The following is a 25,276-nucleotide window of genomic DNA, read 5'->3' as shown; positions in this document are numbered from 1 at the left end:
CTGTCATGGCAGACCAGCACCAGCACAACATGTGATCGCCTCTCCATTCCATCTGAACAAGTAGCAGCACACACTTCACATGTGTGCCGAATAACAGTACATCTTGTTTGCATTCGGATTTGTCTTCTATCGCCCCCTTGAGTACCAAGCGTTTAAGCTGTCTCATTGTGTGTTTGCAAAGTGCTGACCAGATACTCTACACCAGGTGTTTGCAATGTGCTGACCAGGTGCGTTTGCGTACATGCATTCAGCTTGTTTCTAGCATAAGACTTTTACCCTAACAATCATACCTGGCAAACAGGCTAATGTCGATACACTCAAGCTTGCTATACATTGCATATGTATATATGTTGCAATACAGGGATGCATGTATGACACCAGGTCCTAAAATTGTCTAAAAACAAACAACCGTGTGTATGTCAGAACACTGGTTTCATAACATCTTGCACCTTTTTTTTTTAAATACATAAAAATAAAAGCTAATATAGTAAACATACATGTCCGTTTACCCTGAAAAGAAAAAAAATGGTTAAAGGTAGCAAGCTACGACTAACGTTAGTAAAATAGTTACACTGAATTAGTTAAATTAGCTAGCTAGCTTACTCGCTGTTAGCAAAACAATAGGAAAGCTATATTCACTTAGTTGCGACTGCAAGACACTAAAACTGATGGCCAAAGCAATTGCTGCTGCTTATAACTGGTCGGGGGGAGCGAACACAAATTTTTGCTCCCTCACTTTTTCTTCATACATTTTTTTATACATGCATCGCTAAAGTATTACACGCCAACTTTCCTTTCTAATATAAAAAAAACAAAGTCTGTGTTTGCTCCCCTTCAAATAAAAGTGGGGGTAAAAATGCTCCACTTGCTTATTCTGGCACCGATACGCATGCTGCTGAATGCCGCGGGCAGCTTTGTTCGATTGCTGTAAAGTCATTTTAAGGGCCGTGATCAGGCACCCTCTGGGGAAGCCCAAGCGCATCAGAGTCTCCCCAGCAGGACAATAACATACAGCGAGCACAATCCGAACTGACCAGAGGGAAACAAGGGGCAAAACTGACTGACGAAAATGCCACAGCTTTTTAAAGGGCAACAATTGCTAACAGCGACAGTGACCAGTCTGCTTATGTTGTTGTTATTGTGTTGTTGTTTTTTTTGTTATTTCTCTTGTATTGTAGGCTGCCCCTTCTGCAATGCTTTATATGCTGAAGTGTTAATAGACAAATATGCCTCGAACCTTAGCATTACAATAACCTTATATTATATTATTATATTTTGGACACATTCTTGGACTATGTTTTTGTTTGTTTGTCCCTGATAATTGCTTTCATCAGGAAGGTAAAAGTTTGGCATTGTGGAGACATTTAGAGTTTTAGAGTTTTAGAGTTAAGTGTGTATTTGTTAGGAATGTAAGTTTCGAATACACAATATGTTCCAGATTCACCATAAACTCCACTTGCTCATAGGATTTGTGCGGTTAGAGCACTGGGCTATGGGATATCTGGGCTTGGCAAGCTGTTGGGTCCTTGAGCAAGGCCCTTCACCCCCTCCGCTCCCCGGGCGCTGCAGTGATGGCTGCCCACTGCTCCGGGCATGTCTGCTTACTGTTTCTGTGTGTGTGTTTCCTTGATGCTGACTGATCTGCTGCTAAAGTCAGTCTGCTAGCAGAGCTGACTAGCTTTTGGATCCAAATGGCTATCATCAGATCAGTAAAAACTTTAGGAAAGATTTTTGTATTAAGTATCGTAGTAAGTATTTGGACGCAGACAGCCATGGCCAATTTGCTCCAGTACCCTGACCTAAACCCTGCCTTACTGCTCTCTAAAGCAGTAACCAAACTGCTATTTTGGTTACTGGGATAAAGATTATCGTTGAACAGCATGTCAAAAATGAACAGAAGTGTCCCACCAAGGCAGGAATACAAACATAATGTGTGTGTGTAGGCCTCCTGCACTCATAACGTCAGGGATGCAGAGCTGCCTTGCGAACGGCCACACTGCCGTACCCAGCACCTTCACTGCCCAGAACCATTTACATAATAATGCGCGGAAAGCGCTCTCTCGCTCTCATTCCTCATTGCCTCCGGCCAATATAATTATAACAAACAGGTCTAATAAACCCACTCTAATCTCCAAGCCAGTTATCATAAACACTGGGAAACAGAACCTCTGATTTTAAAGGGAGCTGCAGCTGTGCGCTTGCTTTGTGCAAGGGACGATATCCGATAACAAGAAAGGCAATTTCCCCATCAGTTGACATGAGTGTTTGCTGTCTCGGAGGGAATGCAGGGAACGACGGCAGGCAAGGCTGCTCAACACAGCCACAGACGCTGCAGAGGACGGGCTGGGTGACAGAGTGACAAGTCAGTGCCCGCGCATCAGCCTCTCCATAAAACAGGGTCAACAGCAAGACGTCCCTTTCGCCTCACCCTATCAGCCTAACCACCTTCATCCCCCTTCAATGCTTCCTCTTCAATTAGACTGCTCTATGCACCTCTCACACACTTACTGCGATAACATCAGATTGCTTGCACGAGCCAATTATCCAGCTACAATAGGAACGAGAAAAAGAGGTTTACAAGCTCAAACTGTTTGGAAATGTAAGCAAAGTTTTTTCTGATTTCTAACTAGCATTCACACAAAATTGCCCAACGCTTTATCTCAATTTATTGTTTCTCTTACAACATAGATTCTCATGTTGGAGGCAGAACAGCTTTCTCCCCAGCAAACATTCAGAATGTCAGGGTTTGGTACCCTCACAACAGCAGCCCATGACTACGCAAGTGATTCAACTGCCAAACAGCAGGAACTGCCACTGGCAATTTAAGACCCACCACTAAACCTAAAGACACAACACAAGTGTTCAAGATTCTAGAGTGTGTGTTGTGTGTTTGGACACACAAGGTGCCAAAAAGCATTTTCTAGACCGATGCCATAGAACAGGGATCATCAATTCAGCTGCTGGTGGGGGCTCAAACACATCCGCTAAACCTGACAAATAACAGATGAGTTGAACCAGCCCTCCAGGACTAGAACTGATGGCTCCTGCCATAGAAGAACCACTTTTTGTTCCCTAAAGAACCTTTCGATAGATTGATCTACAAAGAAGAGAATGCCTGAAAACATTCTTCAGCAAAAGCAATGGTTATATATAGAACTAGAACAACTCAAAGAATCATACCATATCTTACCATATATACACTACAGTGTACCAAAAAAGAGTTCTTTGACCTGCAACAAATAACGAAACCCTTTTGGTTCTATATATGTTTTTTTAAGCAACAGGTTCTTGGAGGAAACATCTACACAATGTTTTCCGTGTATATGTAGAACCATTTAACCAGGCCAGCAACAATTTAAGCATTCAAAAGGTTCTTTGAATTGTCATGGTTCTATATATATATATATATATATATATATATATATATATATATATATATATATATATATATATATATATAGGGCAAAGGTGCTGAGGTAATAAGTAGTAGAATGTGGGCTGATGAAGCAAAAAAAACATTCATATAAAGAGGAACACTGGAGAAGATATGAAGACGTGATATCAGGGCAGATCTGAAGTAATCAGGGTGCTTACATAAAAAAAACATCAAGCTTTTAGAGAAGAGATGGGAATCTGCAAGTAACAACCCTCCAGAGAAATGTGAAAATTTAGTATAACAATGGAGCAATATTGCCTATGGGGTTTCTCAAAGTATGTTAGCGTTCAGCTAAGACTTGCGGGGTAAACATTTCAAACGTAGGTAATGCTTGTAACATATTAATATTTGCTTTATTAAAATTTAACAGTGACTCGTTCAGTGTTACCGAACTGCTGACACTGTTTTTACTTATTATGTTAGGGATGCTGACGCATCATGCCTTGCTGAACTGCTTACCACTGAGACAGCTTGCTTAGCTGTATCTACTTAGGGACCATCAGAAACATCTTGATCGGATCATTTTTTATTGTCCAGATCCGAATTTTAACCCTTTTGTTTCCAACCAAAACTAAGTGAAATAAGAGTAAAATACAACAAGCATTGATGATTACAATAACAAATGACTAAATGAACAAAATGATGTGATGTGGCACAAAGACTAATTAGCATAGTTGTAGGCAGTTTTATTTTACACTGGTGTGAATTTGGCTGGGTGTTTTAAGAAAAACCCACAATTCAAATGCTTGAGAATGTAAAAAGAGAGAGATGAGATTTGTGGCAAATATTCTGAGGGTCTAAATGACAATGTAAGGAGGTAAGTTAAAAATGTAACTGAACAGTAGTCAATTCAATAATAATCATACAAAGTATAAATTTGCCACAATAATTTCTTATATCTAATAAGAAAGTACAATTACTCAAGTATTTTCCCTGCATAAAATGAGCAGTGCTCTGCAGTGGTCATCCAAAAGGCATCGTCCTGTTCAACAAACCTAACAGTAGTCTTCATCATCATCATCACCAATAAAAAGAAAAAAAAAACAAGTGCATGTAATCTGCACAAAGAAGCAGATCGTCATTTAGACAAGCTTTCAACACTCCAGAAAAGAATCCACTTTCTTCTTAACCTCAGTCGCTGATCTTGGGTTGCTGTGTTCAGTTTCTATGTTTGATAACAGTAGATGCACAACTGCAAATCGAGAATTTCAAGTACCCTTTGTAGAGAAACATAAGAGAGTAAATGAGGTTACAAACTCGCTTGCACAAGTCTTGGCTGATTCTTCTGTTCCATCAATCAACTTAAAGGCAAATAAGAAGAAATGCAAATTCCTCCCTTTCAAGTTTGTAAGTGGAGCTGTAGTTCAGGAGTGTGTTGAGATCAGAAGAACATTATAAAGAAATATCTGTCTATGTCTGTCTTGAAGTTATCTTATCAAGCATATCACCCTGAAATCTAGGGCATTAATAGGAGGTTTGACCCCTAGGCTTGACCAGCAACAGCCTCAAGTATTGTATGCAGGCTTAACACTAGCTGTTGAAACACTGCTGTGATGATTTAACTGCATTCAGCAATGAGAGCATTTGTGAGGTCAGGTACTGATAGTGGATAATTAGTTCTCCATTCCAGTTAATCCCAAAGGTACTGGATGGTTCACAAAGCAACAGTTCCTCTGCTCCAGAGGCCAATGCTGAGGGGCTTTACACCCCTCTAGCCCACACTTGGCATTGGGCATGGAGACCTTGGGCTCATGCATGGCTGCCCCAGAGTGTCTCTTTCATTTGGCATTCATCTGAAAAGCTTAACTGAACATCTATATGTGTGCACCTTAAAGAAGCTCAATTTACTAATCAGAAGGGGCAACTGCATCCTTTTGGACAATATAGTGTAAAGTTAAGATTGGGATATTACATGTTTATAAGTGAACAAATCTTCTATAGGTAACAAACATAAATGTGGGTTATTTAGCAAATCTGAGAGCACAATCTCTGTTTAATTGGAATAGAATAAAACCTCATTTACATGAATTTTGCACATTATTTTTACAATATGTTAAACTAAGCACAGTATGTTTCCAGTAACGGTATGTTTCCAGTAGATTTTTTCACATATTTTCACAAAAAACATGTTATCTCACATGTTATGAACAAGACAGTATATCAATGCCCATAACTAGGGGGTGTAGTCATTCTGTGTTAATATTGGCCTATATTATGTGTCCAATCGGCAAGGATGGAGGCTTCGGTTAATATTGGCCTATACTTAAAAAATCAGGATTGGTGCACTCCTAGTGGTAGTACACTATAATACAATGCATTGTTCTGTAAACAGGTGAAAAAGCACTTTGGGGAGATCAACATCAGCTGCCTCCTTTTCATTGTGCCATCTAATGCCACTGCATTGTTTGAATATCAAAGGCTGCAATCAGCCTAATTTGCAGCAACGCGTTTAATGACATATGATGCACTCCAAGCTCCAGCCTCCAATGTCCCAATTCAGTCATCCTATTTCAGCACTCAAACAGAATTCAGAATATCACGAGAATATCAAACGCTATTGAACAGAACCAAAGTGCCAGCCTAGCCATGTCCCCTATCCATGGCTGTACAGCACTGATCTAAAGTACAGCATTGCACACCAATTAGAGAGGCGACTCTGAGTGAAAAAAGACGGGGATCTGCTCCGTAACCCTGTCCTCCTCTGGCTGGCTTTCGGAGCTGCGGTTTCTTCACAGCTTATATGATGTTGCCTACTGGAACAAAGCCCTATTATCCAGCCACAGGCTTTAGCAGTATATCTTTTCCCAGACTTCATTTGCCCAGAATGTACACTACAGCCGCTACCTTCAACAGTTAGCTCGGCGCACAGATCGGCAGTACTGTAAACAAGTGCAGGAGCAGCCCAAAAGCCTCTCTACACCCAGTTAACTCTGATACATAATCACAGCCACCGAAGCCTCCGTCCCTCTCTCTATAAAACACTCCTCTCTCTGCCCAGTTAAACAGACGCATGCTATTACTGCTAACCCTTAGCCATGCCGTTCACACCCAGGCGTTTTTTTTTAGCCTGCATTGGACATGGTTGAGGCCTGAACGGTGTTAAGATGAGTGGTGTGCAGTGACACAAATCAGGATGCGACCTTTTCCAGAGAACAAAGCCCAATGCCCTGTTTCAGGGTCAGAGAAAATCAAAGGAATTAGTGAGGCCAAAAACAACAATATATCCACACGATTAGAGCAGGCTTCTTCTAAAGAGGATTTAGAGCTTAACTTTTTAAGATTTACAAGACTTATGCTTAGGACAGACAGTAATTGAATAAGGCATTTGCATAAGGATTACTGCACCAATCATAATTCATTTTATTTAATATGTCCAATAGATACTGTACGTGTGTACAGTCCTAATCACACGTGCTGTACTCCAAGCAGGCTCCGACTGCCTTAGAGCAGCTAGTACAGATGTCTTGACAGCTTTACAGCATGACAGGCTTAAATATGGAGCGTTTATCTGGCTTTCTATTCCTCAAGTACTCTGCTCTGCCAAACTCTACACAAAATGAAACCACACTCTTTTAAAAAAGGTGGTGCTTTTTTTATAGAGCCAAGGTAAATCGAGGAACTGAATGCTTTGGTAATAATAATAAGAAGAATAAAAAGAAATATAAATAAATTGATTCATAAATAAATCAGTAAAAAGTTTAATTATATTGATGAAAAAATAACAATTATTTATAACTGTCATGCACAAATGTTAGTGTATAAATTTATACCAATTAATTTTATGTAAAATTCAGCAAAAATGTTGGTGCATGCAGTAGTATATCGAACACACAGCGGCCTATGTGGAAATATTGATGAACCTAATGCAGAACCAAAATTCACAAGCATGAGTTTCATCTAGAAATCTTAAACTGCCATGATACGCTTAACTAACACTGGCGTCTGACTATGGCGAGTGCAAATTCTTTCAAATTAGGAAGGGCTGTTTTCACCTGTGTTTTCCTTGTGAGGATTGAGTTTAAGCTTTGAATAATTAAATACAGCTGAAGTGAAACACATTAAAACAACTCCTCCTCTTATTATTTTAAATTATTCTATTAATTTGGAACTCTAATAACATAAAAAAAAATGTAACTTACGCGAGTGTGGACGTTCCCTGTTTATATTTTACTGCGAAATACTCTTCAGACTGAACCTGAACTCAGGGGGGACTATACAACACCAGTAAAATGGCTCTATTTAGCATCAGAAAGCTATCATTACAGTTCATGGAATCTTTTATGGTGCTATATATAGAACCCTTTTTACTCAGAGTGTGTGGCACCCAGGTTACAAGTACTACATCTGAATATGAGACAGGCAAATCTTCTGCATAAATAAAAAAGGGAGCTATATTTAAGGCAGCTTTGGTAAAGGAGTGCATAGCGAGGACACACTTTTGCAAAGGGGGAGGTTCAAACGAGAACGTCCTCCAAGAAGTCCTAGAAAAAGACGAGCGTCTGTTCAGTTTAGAAAGTGACTGTTCCTCCTTTTTGTAAGAGGTGGGTTCCTCCATGTAACGATTACCAGACGTCAGTGAAAATGCAATAGAGAGTACTGTACACTTCTAGTCTCCCTGATGCTCCCTAAGGAGTGTGAAAGTAACTTCCAACCACAAAAAAAAAGGAAAACAGGGGTTCGGAGCAGTGCGAGACTTCACAAGCTTCTATAACTCCCATTCAGTAAAGCATACAGGAGGAGATCAGAGTACAACACTATTGGAAAGGACCAAGAGAACAGGTGGGAGGAACGAAAGAACAAGACCGTCAGAGAAAGAGAGAGAGAGAGAGAAAGAGTGGGTAAGAATGAGTGACGAGCAGGAGACAAAGAATGGGGCCCAAGGCTCCCTGTGCGAAAGAGAGCGATGATCAGAGCCGCCGCCTCTCAAAGGAGACCCGCTCCCTTTGGAGAGCTCTTTGCTAGGTGGGCTAACGCAGAGGATTACAGTGCGTTGCGAGAGCTTGTTTGCAGGCGGCTTGAAGTCGCTCTCTATTTGCATGGTCTCCAAGGGTTTCAAGACTGAAGTTTCAACTGATACACTATCGTTCAAATGTTTGGACTCACTGTTTGCAATAACATGAAATACTTTTGAAGCTATTTACAGTACTGTAAAAAGGTCACAGAGCCTTAGTGTATTTACTTTACAGTCAAAAGAGACAAAAAGTTGTTTATTTTTCAGTGTCAGGTAAAATAAACATTTTTAAAAAGTCATGCAGAAGCCTCAATATCTAAATATAATATCAGATGTTTTGGTATTTAGTATGTTCACCCTTTACCTTCATTATACCAACATGATCGCACCTAGAAACGTCCATATAGGCTGATTGTTCCCCCTCAAAAATACAGCCTATTTGGTAATTTCTTCATCTGTCCACTGGTAGTGCTGTAGAGCAAAACACACCAAAACTTAAAGAAGAATTGAAAAGACAGCACTTAGGGGTCACGTTGGAGAAAATCCTGCTGTTTTGAACTGATGAATTTAATGGACCAATATCAATGGAGAAACTGTAAGGTTAAGGTTAGATTAAGAACAACAGATAAGTTTAGGTTTAGGTTAGATTTAGGTGTGGATTTGGTATGGAACAAAGTTAGGTTTAGGGGTGGGTTAAGGTGTGGATTAAAGTTATGTTAAGGTGGATTAAGGTATAGGTTAAGATTAGATTAAGGTTAGATGTAGGTGTAGATTAGGAGTCGACTCTAAGAGGTTTCACTTGGGAGATCAGGCTGCTTTCAGTTGAGATCAGATCTTTCCAGATCTCCAAAGTTCAGTCTAAGACGTTGGAGCAGTTACTGCTTCTCACAATCCCAAGTGATCCCAAACACATCTACTGATGTTGCTGTCTGGACTTTGGGGTGGTCAGCCCATTGTTCTTAGAACAGGAGGAGCTTCAACAGTATGATTTGTACTAGTTAGTAGGAGCATATACACTAGTGAGCAAACACACATAGTGGACAGTGAGCACACATGCCCCGAGTGGTAGGCAGCCTCTACTGCAGCGCTCAGGGAGCAGACAGGGTTAGGGCCCTTGCTCGACAAACCCTGTCATCAATAACCCAGTGCTCTAACCACTGAGACACCACTGCCCCCAATAAGAAGAGTCGGTATCAGGGTGGTAAATCTCAAGGCAGATAACTTGATCAAGAACTGTCCGTAAATGATTATTGGAGTAGGATAATCACTTAATAATGTCTTGTTGCAGCCAAAAGTAAAGAAATCGGAGTAAAACATCTAAAAGGTGCTTCTTGTATGCACACCACAGCTGAATAGACCAGAATAAAAATTAATAACAAGTGTTTGAACAGTGGTGTACGATTAACATACACTGCTCGAGTTTGTGTGCAGCTATTACGGATCAGAGCACAGCCGTGAGTGGAGCAAAATGTTTTCTTTTCAACTCAGTGTATTGTAATTATAACACTGTATCACTCTCCATAACGCCTGCAGCTAGGCTTGATTGACATGTGCAGTGTAGCGCCGCGTCGCAGTCAACTGGGAGCATGTTTACTAAACACGCTCGAAACAACTCAAGTTCTCAACACCGGCGGCTCCGATAGACAATGCAAGAAAACACAGCTCTTTAACACACTCCCTCGGAATCAGCGCAAAAGTGTGTCAAAATGCAGAGCGAAAGGTCAAACGTGCGGTTCGTAGGACGCTCCATAGGGCACTGAGAAAACTTGCCATTCGTGCAGATCAGCTCAATGCTTTTCCTTTTAAAGATCAGTCAATGTAAAACATTTTGGTGCAAACATAATTACGACTCTTTGTGCGCGTAGTGAAAACACAGCAGCAGTTTAAGCCATTCAGACTTCGGCGTCACATAACTAGTTGAACAGGAGCTCACGTCTTCTAAAGCGCCTCAAATTAGAGGTGATTTCCCATGCTGTTGCACACAATGGTTCACCTGACATTTGGGGCAAGCGCTCCGAGGAGAATATGGCTACCGGTACTCACCGTCTCACAAGGTCTAATTCAAACGGCTCTGATAAAAGGATAAATGAATAAAGGGGCGACCCGCGAAGGTAAAGCAGGCCTCATTTCTACAATATCCCATTCTTCTGGATCATGAGGGAGAACTTAGCTAATGGCTGAACCGTTTTGACAAGGGCTCATTCTGGTATACGTTCCAAATCTTCCATTCGCAGCACAAGTCTCCACTAAACCAGAGATTAGTCTGACGTGATAATGCTCAAGAGGCCTCAGGTGGGCCAGCCCCCCCGTGAAAAAAAAAAAAAATGGAAATGAAGCAGAAGGAGACCCAAGGGGACTGCCCAAGCTGTCACACTTTTGTTGGCCAAAGCCTTCCGATATTTCAAGCTGCACGCTCTTTTAACCTCAAGGTCAGATAACGGAACATCTAACCCTCGTTTGTAATGCCTTATTACTACATTAGAGCTACTTGATTTTTAAGGGACCCGCATTTTTTATGGAAATTATCTTCAACACCCCTAAATAAATGTACATTACTATTTTAAAGACATTTCTCATTTTCTCATTACTCAGAAGGGCAATTGTGTCTCCAATTTCAAAGTGTGGAGATAGCAGAGCGCTAGGGCCTGCGGGAGGGGCTGTGGCTTCTGCTCTATGGTAGCTCAGCTTTGGCTGCTTTTTAAAAAAGCACCCAGCGACAAATCTGGTGACTTTTTGGACAACCCCCAGCCACTTTCCATAGAAGAGAGTCGCAGTACGGCCCCCTGTTTGTGCCTCTCTGCCACCTCCAGGGCTGTGGTGGCTCAGAGGTTAGAACACAGGGACGGTGCTTGTCACCACATGCTTTTCTGGACAAGCTGAGAGCTAAAGGTGAGGTGACTCGAGCCTCATTCACGGGAGGCAAGCTTATTGCGACAGGCACTGCTCCACCCCTGCTCCCCCTGAACCGGCCCTGGACCAATCACTAATCTGTGTTGTTTGCTCCTCCATTCTTTTATTTTCAACATTTTAATTTGATAATTTTGATTGTTGTTGCTGCCTTATCCCTTACTATTACACAGGGGTTTATTTCATTTCCGTGAATTTGTCAGATGATGTTGTGGGTATATTGTCAGAATTTTAGCAGTGCAGAGCAGCAGTTTGGGAATGGCTTGGAAGGGACCACTGTTTAGCGCGGTCTCATGAGGCTGTGTTTTAGTCACTATTTTATCCTTGGCCTGTTGTCTGACAACAGAAACAGAACAATATGTAAATGAGAACAGCTTTATTGGGAATTCAGCCTGCATTAAAACAAAGTACAGCTCTGGAAAACAAAATGAAGAGACCACTTTTTTCCCTTAAATTTGTATCTCTATGTGTATGGCAGCTTTACTCCAGGCATTTCATCAAATAAAGCTGAGTTACCTTAATTTGCAGGCTATAAATTGCCTGCCATGACATGAAAGCTGTGATTAGCAGTCAAGGTTATTTCACCATAGTGATTTTTGAATGCTCTCAAAGTTCAAATATTAGAAATATGAGTAATAACTTCTTTGCATTATAATTATTATCAAACAATTATTTGCATTATTTGAGCAGTTGTTTTTGAGCAGTTGTCATTTCTGCAAATAAATGCTCTAAATAGCAACATTTTTATTTAGAATTTAGGGGAAATGTTGTCCATGGTTTCTGAAATACAACCAAAAGTTAATTCCCCTAAACACATTGCCTATAAATAGTAAAACCAGAGAAACTAATAATGTAGGGTGGTCTCTCAATTTCTCCCGGAGCTGTATATATGAGAGCACAGATAGTAGGAATTAAGCATCCAAGCAATACACTACATCTAGCGACACTAATGCAGCTCTTCAAGCAGGCTTTAGCTACTTTCCATTGAAAGTAGTGGCAGTACTATCATCTGTTGTGCATAGTAATGACCCTGGGTTTTCTGGAGTTAACACCGACTCTCAACTTCTGCTGCTGGAGTGAGACCAATGGACCATTATCAACCAGTTAAACTTATTTAAAGCAAAGTTCTCGTTCAGGTTGGTATCTTATGTGTCAGATTGTTGCTTGATTTTTCCATTCCACCCTAAACTGCTACAGTTACTTCCACTATGGCACAGGTGCACCATGTAAGGTCGCACCATATAAGGTGGAACGAAAAATTTGAACAAGAACCCAGTGATTAAGATCATTCCACAACATCCTGTGAGAAATATTGTTCATACCTGTGTTTTGTTTTTGTACCTAGTATATAGTATTTTCTAATATGCTGTTTATTGCAACCTTCATCTTTAGGATTAGGAAGTTGCCATAAGTATTTGGGAGCAGAGTGTAGAGGTGTAGACAATTTTGAGACCAAAGTGTTGTGTTTACAGGGGCTGGTAAGGTACATCTACAATAGCTAGCTACAGGGTTTTTACCTTGTTCTTCTTACACTATTCCTTCTTACACGTATCCCTATTCTTACACTATTTGGACTAAAGTATTGGGACACCTGCTCATTCACTGTTTCTTCCAAAATCAAGTGTTAAGAAGTGTTTTGAATTAAGATAACAGTTTCTATTGTAGCGTAAAGGTTTTCTACTAGATTTTGGAGCACTGCTGTGGGGATTTAAATGCATTTAACGACAAGAACATTAATGAGGTCAGGATGTTGGATGGATGATCACCACCCCACCTCATTCAAAATTGCCCAACTCATCCCAAAAGTATTGGATAAAGCACCAGTCATCATTCCAGAGAACACAGTTCCACTGCTCTACAGCTCAATGCTGGGTGGCTTTATACCCCTCTAACCCTTGCATGGCATAGCTGATCCAGGCAGTCCTATTCTAGACAAACTGTGTGTATGCATTTGCACATCTGTGTCAGCAATTTTTGCAACTTAAAGGCGCTGAATGCATTCATTAGAAAGTGTGTCCACAAACATTTGAGCATATAGCATATATATCTGAGTAACTATTTGACTGATCTGAGAGTTGGGAAAAGAGAGTGAAGAGCTTTATATCCCTTGCTTTCATTCCTGTGTTCAGTACATCGACAACATCCACATTGGCTATAGATGTTTTGTTTTGTGAGTGAAATCTGTAGATGAATATGCAAAGTTTTATAAGAGTGGCAGAAGCTCAGAAGGCTAGGGAGACCAGGCTGAAAGAGCAGCTCTGATCACGTATCAGTCTATATTCTGTGGATTTGAATACCCTTGAGAGAGCATTGCTCAACGTCAGTACCTTTGCTTGATCTGGTCCTGTTCTAACCATGAAGGGACAAATCTACGTTGTGCCAACTTCACAAAATTGATATATTTTTGTTTGTTTTTTTACATCTGTTTTTTTTACAGCTGTTGCCTCGCCAAACAATCATCAATTAGCAGATTTTAGATTTTTTTCAATTTATCTTTTATTTGTCTGACCTAGACTTAACCCCAATTCATCATCAGTGACCCTCCTGTTCTATAAGCACACATTTCAAAACTTATACATGCAAATATGGCACATTTTTTGATGTATTTTACATACATCGGCCTATTCAGCATATTCAGACTACAGTCATTTTGCTCTGCTCATTCATGTTGAAGTTATAAGGAGTGTTCCAGCGTTGACTGGTCTTGACTGAGACCGAGGAAAGAAATTGGAGCATCAGGAGGAAACCGGTAACCCACAACCCCACAAAGTCATTGGAGCTGTGCAAAATAAACACTACCACTACCACCACTGTGCAGCCCTGGTAATAACAATTTTTTACATAAACCCCACACTAATGGGAAACGTGGACCTCTGAGTAAAGTAAAAAATGTAGACGAATGTAGGTTATGATTCATTTAACCCCCAACGCCCTAATTCTCAAACTACACAATTTACACACTAGTTTAATAAATAATTTATAGTCCTTGCTGAATACTAAGTCTCAATAGCTGCAGCTGACGGCAAGGCTGCTATCCATATTGGTTCTGACGCAACACAGCATTGGTACGCGCTAAGCCACGCACTGGTATTTGAACTTGTGGAACAGCCTATTGAGAATAACTGAGCTTGAATCAGTACACCAGTCCTCCAGTCATTCAGATAGGCACAGTGTGAGAGATAGCTGTTATGGAAATGTGGTACTTGCACAATTCTAAATACCACATGGAGTGACAGCATCAGCTGACAGTCTTGTCTGTCAAATGCCATAATGTGAGAGGAAGTGCGCTTCGACAAATGCCAGAGTAAATACTGTAAAAATGTGCTGTCAAGGCTGGTACACAAACTAACGTGGGAGGTATCAGTTTAATACAACGGGAACGCGGGGATAAACGCCGCTCCAGCTTCACCGGCTGACCCCAAATGACACTGGTGCATTTGTCATATCTGATACAGGTGAGTTATCCAAGGAAACAGCATGCGTACACATACACGCATACAACGCCTGCAGTCCACGCTCTCACACTCTGCATCTGCATGACTGTGAAGGAGGGCAGATTAAGTAATACTGGTACGAAAGATAGCCTTCGGGCTAGCACAACTCATTACCGCTGTGTTCTTGTGACGGAGGCCGCAGCAGTTTGCGTCCAAAAATAGACTGCTGAAATGGCACTACCCATCTGGCCCACCTGCCAAGCAGCGCTGAGGATTATTATCCACAATTTCCTTTGGCTTTGGATTCAACCATGTAACTCACCGTGACAGTGCATGCCAGTGGGAGGAGATAATCAAACAAATTTACCTCTCTATGCTGCTTTGCTTGCTTGTTTGTTGGTTTCGATTATTTTTTTAACATGGTCTAATTCACACTTTACAGAGAGCAAAAAACTGCAGTTTTAGCCATGCAGGCCGCAGCCTGGGAACAATCCGCTGACCTGTCGGTGGAACATAGACAGTGACGTCCCCTTAGGGCCCAAAACTGCTCTCGATGCGTCTGACTCTTCCGGAGGAGTAGGCCGATCCTCCACATAACACTGATCCACATACGCCAGCACTGGGGCAGGACATCAGAGAGCCTATAAACGTGCACTTGCTATACACTGCACGACAAAGATTGTAAATTCAATCTTGCTGCATTTAAACGATGAACCCAGAATAAAAGATGAAAAAGTCTTAATGTTCAGTGCTGGTATTCACAAAACAGCTCAGAATAGGAGAGTTTATCTCAGATCAGATTCAATACACGGTCATAGACACACCCTCCACCTCCTACTCACTGAACAGTGTTCTCTGTATGACATTCATTACTCACCTATCAGAACATCAGTGTGCTAAAACCACCTACACAAGAAGCTTTTGGTTCTATTAAAAAACATTCAACGAATTGTGAATGTGAATTATGTTAAAGTTTAAAGAATTTACACACTACGTAAACGTTCATAGATTAAGTTTTTTGGTGATGTAGAACCTTTAGATCTGGCCTGACAAACTGTAGCCGGCAGGGTAAAGATCACCCATAGAGACATTTGATGTGACTCAGCAGGATGTACCCCTAACACCGTCAGAGACCAAATTATTTGTATACTATATAAAACTTTTGAAATGATAAGTGATCTAATATCTAGCCTATCAAAAGCGGAATGTATTATCTCTACCAATCAGACGCACAGTGATCTAATATCTATCCTATCAGAAACAGAATGGATTATCTCGACCAATCAGAGGCACAGTGATCTAATATCTGTCCTATCCAAAGCAGAATGGATCATCTCCACCAATCAGAGGCACAGTGATCTAATATCAATCCTATCCGAAGCAGAATGGATCATCTCCACCAATCATAGGCCCACTTATCTAATATCTATTTATCTATCAGAATCAGAAAATATTATATCTACCAATCAGTAGCATGATGATCTAATATCTAGCCAATCATGAGCTGAATGCATTATATCCACCAATCAAAAGCAAAGTGATGTGAACATCTACCTTCTTGAAAACCGTTGATAAATTTCTCCCTTAGCTACAAAGACATAACGCCTCCATAATGTTATGAAAAGATCTGAAAATAGTCTTCTAAACTGCACGAGGCCTCCCACGTCCATCAAAAAGCATCAGACTTGTCAATCCATCAGTTCAAACACTGGGTCCAAAAACAGCGGCCACAAGGGGGCGCAAAGCTCGCTGCTGCTCAGCCTCTATGTGCCAAACCAAACGCTTGCACTGCGTGTGGAGCTCGCGCTTCCAGACAGGCAGCAGCGATTGCCTCCTCCCGGGTGTGTGAGGTGGAAGTCCGAGCACACACACACACACACACACACACACTCAGCACTCCTGCCTCGAGTAGTGATCTGTTGGAAGATCTGTTGCAGCCATATAAAATCACTGAGAGTATTCTCCGAGCAGCCTCATGGAGGGCTCCGTGACATTCAGCCCACAGAGCACAAGGAAAAGCTGGAGCTGCAGGAAAAACCTCGGAACTCCCAACTGCAGCTGATCTCACTGTCGTTTGTTCCTCCTCCTCCTCCTATTCTTTTTTTTTTTTGTTCTCTTTTTTATATTTCGATTAAAGCGGGAAAGAGATTAGGAAGGGATTAAGTTTGGGACACGGTCAAAACTGTCTGTGCTGCCTGTAACGTACCGTTACCTACAGACTGTGGCACAGAGGCACGCGCGTGATGACCAAAGCGATTGGAAACGCAGAACCGGACAGAATTCAGAAGTCATTGGCTTTAACCCGCTGCTGTGAGCTGAAGTGCTAACGTTGGCGTAGGAACACTGCAGCTCACTTCAGCAGCTTGAGAGACTGACTCTGCTTTAAGCCCACCTGTTTGCTGGCTGGTGAACACTCCACATGCTGGGTTATTGCGGTGGGATTTACGTAAATGGTGGGTTGAGCCAGTTATTGGAGGGTGGTGGTGGTGGGGGGGGGGGTTCTTGAATATACCTATATAGTATATCATACAATAGCATAATACATACCTATAATATATGGCACAATGACAGATACATAGACGACTATGTGGAAATCACTATGAGCTCTTATTGCCCAGGGCAATGGAGGTCGCCTCCCCCATCCCACCACTACATATAAATAAATATATATATATTGTTTTATTTGGGTGCCACTATGACCTCGTATTACCAGAGGCAGCGAGGGTCGCGTGCCCCCTCTTCTCATCTTCTCCTCGCTTCTCAACTCTCACCAGACATTCATGGATTAGTTCTAGCAGCCCGGCATGAAAGCCAGCCGTTTAAAGCAGCCAGGGCTTCGACTAAACCAGCACTGGACTGTTGGGACACACTCCAGCCACCCAGCCATTCGGGTTCGGGGTCGAGTCCTAACGTGCAGTGATGGAAGTTATATGCGTGTTTTTGTAGATGAAAGCTGTCTAATATATACACCCCACACACACGCTCGCGCGCGCCCGCGCACGCAGGAACGCAGAGAGACTGAAGCAGCTCTCTTCTACTCTGCGACCATCGCGCGCGGCCGACTATAAAAAAAAAAAACGTGCACGCGCTCGAGCACGCACGCACACTTACACATATGCTATACTTCTCATCACCCACGTCCCTGTTCCCTCCTCTGCGTGCCTCTATGTATATATATATATATATATATATATATATATATATATATATATGTGTGTGTGTGTGTGTGTGTGTGTGTTTTATAGCGAAGTCAATCACAGCTGCATCGCGCGTGACAACAGGGGCGACGGGGGGGGATTTCAACCACCACAGAATCAAATCCCCCCAGCTCCGAGCAAAACCACCTGTTCTGCCCCCAGCACGCGCAGCCTCCCAACATAATGGCCGCACTGTTGGGGATATTCCACTTCATGATATTCCAAACTGCAGCTCAATCCGGGCGACGGCAACAACTAGACGAAGGACATCGAGGCAGATTAACACCAGCACGCGCGAGCGAGCCTGCGCGTTACGCCTGAGCGTTACAGCCTAGCGTTACAGCGGGCTTGAGGCTCGAGCCCAGTGTGGAAAACCGAAAAAGCTCGTCGTTGAAAGGTGGAAAGGGAGGGGGGGGGGGGGGGTGTTGGTGATGAAGAGGAAGGGGGGTGTTTAAACTCACCGATGTGAATAATGGAATCGGGCAGCGCGCGCTGCCACCGCGCGCTCCACACGGCCAGCAGGAGCACGAGCGCCGGGGAAACTTTCATGTCTTCCCGCGGGGTGGCTTCTAAAGCCCAAAGCCCGAAAAGCCCGGGGGGGGGGGTCTCCCAGTGGAAGAGGAACGGAGGCTTTAAATCCTGAAGCGAGCGGAGTACTGGTCCGGATAGAGGAAGAGGAGGAAGAGGAGGTAGAAGAGGAAGAGGAGGAGGAGGAGGAGGAGGAGAAGAGGTGGGGGAGAGAGATGGAGAAGGTGGAAGGGGGGTAAACGTCCTCCTTCCAAGCCCCGTTTCTCTCCCTCGACGCCTTCTTCTTCTTCTTCGGTCGGGCTCGTGCGGAGAAGAAGCCGTGGAGATAAAATATCCTTAACCGAGGTTGGAAATTTCCAGACTGCGCGGAAGCATCCAGGCGGACGACTCCGGTCGCTCCCGACGGTCCTGATGGAGCGCGGGGGGAAAGTGGAGGACGGCTCGGAGGGGTAGAGGTGGGCGGAGTGGAGGACCGGAGGGGGCGGGGGTGGGGGGGCTTGCACGGAGAGAGCGGCTGGAGCGGAAAGTTCCTGCAGATCGGAGCCCCTCTGCTGCTGCTGCTGCTGCTGCTGCTGCTACTGCCGCTGCTGCTCGCGTGGAAAAGCGCCGCTCAAGCGCCGAGCCCTTACTGAGAGAGAGAGAGAGAGAGAGAGGGAGAGAGAGAGAGAGAGAGGGAGGGAGAGAGGGAGGGAGAGGGGAGAGCGAGAGAGAGAGAAAGAGAGTTGGACGGCGGTGACCGAGCGAGCGCGAGCGTGATGAGGAGGAGTCCGCATGCTAGAGAGAGGAAGAGAGCGAGAGAGAGAGAGAGAGAGAGAGAGAAAGAGGGAGAGAGACTTAGAAGAAGAGCAGAGAGAAGCCTGGACGAGCGGTGACCAGAAGTGAGTGAGAGATGGAGGGGGAGTGGGGGGGGGTGTTGAGAGAGAGATAGAGAAAGATAGAGGGGGCGAGCAGGCGAGAGAGAGAGAGAGAGAGAGAGAGAGAGGGTTAGCGCTACTGAAGAGTGGGCGGAGGTAGAACGAGGACAATGCAGAAGGCTAATCTGTGAGGTTATGGCTCCTCCCTTTTCCAACTCTTTTGATTAATTTGCAATAAATAAATAAATAAATCATTTGAAATAATTAAATACATATTCTTTCCTTATTTAACATATAGTACCTTCACCTTTGGAAGGCATTACCAGAGTCTTCAAACTCGCCTCATCTCTACTACAATCCATTACATAATATCCACCCATCGCTCTCACAAACAGCTGCACTATCTGTAGTTTGTGCTTTACAAACCTCCTCATATGCCCCCACAGTGGCCACACACTTCCAGCCTATGAGGCTTTTAAGCAACTAAGAATCAGTGAAGAGTCTAATGTGGCGGGGTGTGGGGGGTGTAGGGGGTGTGGTTGGGGGGGGGGTGTGGGTGGGGTACTGAACTATCACCCTTTGCCATCCACATTGCTGGTGTATTATTTGTAAGGGCCAGTGGAGGTAACCTGTCGTGTTTGGTGGTAGTGGTGGTGGTGGTGGTGGGGGACCGGGGAGGGGGGTGGTTTGAAGGGTTGTAAGAGATGAGAATGGCTGTTGTGACGGCGTTCAGAGCAAACGTGGGGAGCAAGAGAGAGAGAAAGAGAGACAGAAAGAGAGTGATGCCTCATTAACCACCATGATTGGATAAGGCGTGAGAGAAAAGGGGGGGATGCAGCATATCAATTCACACCAGGACAAACTCTACAGAGGGCATCCATAGAAGGGTACCTTTCTAAAATAACTGAACACAGAAGCACACAACCACCAAATATTCGGGAGTCATCCACTGCCAATCACCATCTGATGGACATAATGGGTTTTAACAGTCCTGAGAACCTTGATAGCACTTAAGTACACTTAAGATTCTTTGAAGATCCTTAACTTACTAACCCCTTGGCATACATTCAAATTCATCGTGATTATCCGTAATCCTAAGCCGTGCCCTAACTTTAACTCAAAGTCCACCATCAACATAATCCTCACCCTAGTTGTAATCCTAAAATATGGTTCAAATCCCAACCCTAATACTGCTGAGCATCAGCTCAGCTTGTTAAAGATTGGGGGTTATACTGAGAGAATCAGTACATAAAAATGTCTTCAATTTACAGAACCTTGGCATCATGTGGAGGTTCCTCAAAATATGAAGATTCTTCAAAACTGGGTCTTCAAAACATAGCAAAATCAGTGTTCTATATAGAACTGGAAATGGGGTCTTTGGCTCTCCGTATAGCCCTTTTGGAGTTACATTCTTTAAAGAAGGTTCTTCAAAGGAGTAATGTCAAGACAAGTTTATTTTTATAGAACGTTTCAAAATTGGCATTGTCAAAAACAGCTTTACAGAGATCTGGGGCCAAGCCCCTATTAAGCAAGCCAGAGGCAAGTAAAGACAAGGAAAAGCTCCCTCAGAGCAAGAAACCATGTAAGATAGCAGGACTTAAAAAGAGAACTCATCCTCCTCTAGTCACCATCAGATAACTTGGAAAAAACATCCTTAGAGCAAAAAACCTTGAGAAGAACCAAGACTTATAAGACTTATTGGTAGACATTGGATAATTCCCTACAATTTTAGTCAAAGCAAAAAACCTTCAGAGGAACCAAGACTCAAAATGAGAACCCATCCTGTTCCGGTCGACTTTGGATAACTCATAAAAATCTCAGTCACAGCAAGAAACCTTGAGAGGAGTCAAGACTCAAAAGGAGAACCCATCCATCTCTGGACATCAGATGACTAGTGTCTTCCTGGTTTTAGTGGATCTCCAGAGACACCAGAAGGTAGATGTTCTAAAGCTCAACCTTTTTGCTCATCGAAACTGGAACCTAAGGCCAGACTACAAGCTTTGGTTCTAAAGATTTACCATGACATCTCATACCTATGTCCATATGCAAACTGTCACCACAAGGACACATTGTTAATGGACTGGGGCTCCAAAAAACAGAGCAACAGGGTCAGTGTCTAACGTCGTACTTTAATCAGCCTACAATAATGTCCATCCTTTTCCACTGAAAGTCAAAATGAACACAGTTCCCTCATGTTTGCAGTTCAAATACGGCGCGCAAACACTGAGAGCACTGTCAATCAAAGACCACCAACACAGTGATTTCCGAAGGGTGAATTATTTATCAGTAAATAAACAGAAAGAAAGTAGCTTCATTTCAAGAGCGGGATGTCGGAGCCGAAGGACTGATTGAGGAGCCACGGGTTGAGCACCAGATAAACAGGATTTCAGAGGAGGTCGGGGGACCTGTTTTGGCAACGGCGGCTGTCCTGAAATCCTCCGAAATATTTATAGTCCTCCCAACATCTGAGGATTCATTTTTAGACCTGTGGGGAAGAGAGGGGACACACAGTTCTCTCGCTCATAAATAATCAAATAACTATTAACTTTTAAATAACATATTACCAAGCTTTTGGAGGCGAAATTTATTCAAGATGGCAAGTGTCAGTGTTGCAGTAGATGGGATAAACTCGAATGTCGGTGAAAGATAAGAACGTTAGTCATGCTTAAAGTGCTTTTACAGGCTTGTACAGTTTGGGAAGTGATGTGAGTTCTCCGCTTGCTGTCTGAGAACCAGTCGTAATGTTAACAGAAATACTTTACCGGAAGACTGCTCATGTTAACTGGAACAGATTATTTCTGCTGCCTAAACTGGGATATTGCGCAACACTATCATAATTAGAAGACCAGCAAGAGAAGAACAAAAGCTTTCAGACTGAAATGCAGTCTATATTTCAAAGGATACTGATGGCATTTGAAGAGGGTTTTTTTTTTGTTGTAGTACTGCATAGTTGTAGTGTTGGTTTAACAGCTGTACACAGCAATTGGCTTGGGATCCTTCACCAAAGAGGATGCGCTGCTCATAAACACAATGCAATAGCATCGCAATTTGTGGCCATTCCATATAATTTGCTGTCTGAGCATTAAAGTTCCCAGATCAATTTTTTTGTCCTTTACTCCAAAAAAAATGCGAACATATTGAACAAGTTTGCACGTCAGAGCTCTTTCGCTGCAGGAATAAGATGACAAGTGCTTTGAAGAAGATCCATACGCTGCCTATTCACTCCAACATGCTGAACAGTAGCTGTCCACTGACTAGTGGTGCTGAAACACAGCTCGGTTTATTCCTATAGCTGTAACTCTTCTCTTGCACAGTCATAAGCGTAATGTCAAGTAAGGGAGCTGTTCACATAATGGTGCTGAAATGGGTTCACCGACCTCGACTCTCTGATTTAAATAGTAATTCTTGTTATGTAACTCTAAATGAAAAATTCATTCAAGGAAATAAGACACATTTAACAATCATAACACACAATTCTAATTTATGCCATTTAATTGTGCCTTTCCCTTGACTAATAAGCTATTACAGTGGCACTTCTCCTACAACCTGATAAATGAACTGTGTGAAATACTTGTCTGCCAACAGCAGAGGTCTCCCTTCTATTTGAGCTGTTTAACACTGGGCTTTAATGCAGCACTGCTCTGACTTTTGTTCATCAAAGTATTTGTAGAGCAGAGTAGAGCTTTCTTGCATCATTCTACAGTGTGTGTTTGCCCTGTTCCAGCCCTCTTCCTGCTCCTGTGCAGAAACAAAAGTGTCACCTTATCATAATATTCCTTAAAGGGTGTCAGTAGTTCACAGAGGTGTGACTATCTTAATTTAGTCTTATCTCAAGGGGGGTCTCACGTGTCAGTTATCACCCTGCCTTACTATTGACACGTCTCAGCATGTTGGGCCTCAAAGAAGGTTGTGAGCTTCTCCATAAAGAGATAGTGGCGTGCAGCGTGTGTGGCTTTGTGCAGAGTGTTCGGGTCAATACGCCGGTGGAAGGCTCTGCATAAAGATGAGCTGCAGGTTATTTTCAGTTCCGCGTCTGGGAATCAGACGCTCTCGGAATCAATCATACCCTGTCCTCGGAGACGGAGGGAGGGAGACTCGGACTGCATAATGAAACCTCACACGTACACATTCTCATGCCTCACCATGAAGTGGGTATCCAAGAATCAGGTTTCTTTCCAAACAGTCAACATCAGCTCCATCACCCTCCGTGCAAAGCGCGCAAGTTGCTCTCTGGCGTGGCCACCAATGCTGCCTCCGCCGTCGGCCTGCCTGCATTAAGCCAATAACGTCCTGCATATAAAGTTTGCTCTAATTTTCCAAGGGCATTAAGTTGCATAGGTAAACGCTGAGGTAGGGCAGAATGTGGCCCTCTGTGATGAGAGTCGTCCCCTGCTGGGGCTGCCTGACCTCGGGGCAGGGGAGCCAACAGACACATTCCACTGCCCTTCACTTCCGAGTTTGCTTTGCATGATTAATGGAACACCTTGCGTGCGGGTGACACGGTAGAGTTGCTCGCGTTGCCTGGAGTCATGCTTTGGCAGATTCAGAGAACTAAGTGAGCCTGGTTTCTTCAGAGGAGGTGGAGCTCATCTCAGCATGTAAGAGAGGCAGAGAGTCTGTTGCAGAGAGTGGGTAAAGAGAGTGCTCTCCAGTCAGCAGAAATGACACCATGCAACTACAAGGGTAGGGGGGAAAAAGGGCTATTTCCTATTTTCATGCCACAGAACACCAGCGGAGGGTAGGAAAAGATGCATATACCCCGGGTCCAATTTCGATTTCGTTCATGAGAATAATGGAGCATTCTGTCACAGAGTACATAACTCCATCAATCCTCTGCTGATCATGGTGTTGCAGCCTGGCATTTTCGCTGAGCTGTTTCTTCGGAATTTGTTCTCGTCTCGTGCCCTGCCACTCTGTCTCTCTGCGCTCCACTCTTTTCAGTGGGTTGCTGGCAGTGTGCTCGGGAGAAATTGGGTCATATATTGAAATGTCGGAGAATTGCAGATTTGTGACGAAGAGAGTGGCGCAGTTGTTGTGGCGTATCAGGCCTCTTTGTGGGGAGGGGCTGGGTTGGGCTGGGTGTAAGTAATCGAAACAAACACATCCTCTTTTACTCCATAAAGGCGGAAGGTGAGCCTGGGCCGCAGTTGTGATCCGCACACAAAAGAGGCCGGGGTTTGGCGGAGTCACGCTCGCGCGCCTTGCCCGTATCACTGCCAGCCTCGACACTGCTCACTTTCATTCAGGTGATAAAAGGACCCTGACTAATTGGTTTTCTGGCTGACTGACCCTGAAAACACAAGGAGAAGCAAGTTGAAATGAAGTGAACTGTCTGGGGGTGGATGGATTGAAACGGCGAATGCCAGAGTGACGATAAGAGCCATTTGCATGGACCAAATGCCCATGAAGGCTTGATGGAAAAGAGTGGAAGGGATGAGAAATCGAGAAGACAGAGAAGTGGATAGATGCTCTTAGCACCAAGACCACAAAACCTCTCAGCCATGCAGTTATGATGGAGAGAGAAAGAGAGAGAGAGAGAGAGAGAGAGGCAGAGACTGAGATAAAGGCTGAGAGAGGAGGGACTGAGAGATTTTGTTTGCTCAGCTAATGGAGGAAAACAAGTTTAAGGGAAGGTTAGGGGAGCCACTTGTAGGAAATGAATAGCAGCAGGACCTTAATTGAAGCAGGTAGGAAGCAAGTGGCAGCTGGGGTGATGCTGCTCCTGCAGCTCTGTCAGAGACGTGGATTTGAATGCAGTTGCAGAGTCCATGTGTCATCATTATCACTCGGATGCATGAGCGTTCTTTGCCTGCAATTCAACCCAGGTGCCACAGCAACATCTTGCAAAAGCACCCCCTTCTAAAACAGCAAGCAGAGAATTTCTTCTCATCTCGGAGAAAACACACGCCAGCGTCTTGGCATCCATAAGCAGCAGGGTATTATTAGAGCATTTGCTCAGAGCTGACTTT

General features: G+C 43.4%; 1 protein-coding gene across 3 annotated transcripts in view; it reads right to left on the bottom strand.

Annotated features, from left to right (window-relative positions):
- Positions 1-19,208, bottom strand: part of grid2 (glutamate receptor, ionotropic, delta 2) — a 574,752-nt gene extending 555,544 nt beyond the window's left edge. For 2 of the 3 annotated variants that reach the window (XR_011979819.1, XM_072681911.1), the window contains exon 1: positions 18,387-19,208. Coding sequence is in view for 2 of the 3 variants with exons in the window: in XM_072681911.1 (XP_072538012.1) it covers positions 18,387-18,474 (88 nt within the window). In the remaining variant the exon portion in view is untranslated. The remainder of the gene's footprint in view (positions 1-18,386) is intronic. The other variant, XM_072681910.1, reaches the window with a different exon arrangement.
- Positions 19,209-25,276: the final 6,068 nt, after the last annotated feature.

This window comes from Salminus brasiliensis, chromosome 6 (assembly GCF_030463535.1).
Source record: "Salminus brasiliensis chromosome 6, fSalBra1.hap2, whole genome shotgun sequence".
In the NCBI taxonomy this organism is placed as follows: domain Eukaryota; kingdom Metazoa; phylum Chordata; class Actinopteri; order Characiformes; family Bryconidae; genus Salminus; species Salminus brasiliensis.
The sequence above is the reverse complement of the archived record's forward strand: the minus strand, read 5'-3'. Positions and strand labels throughout refer to the sequence as shown.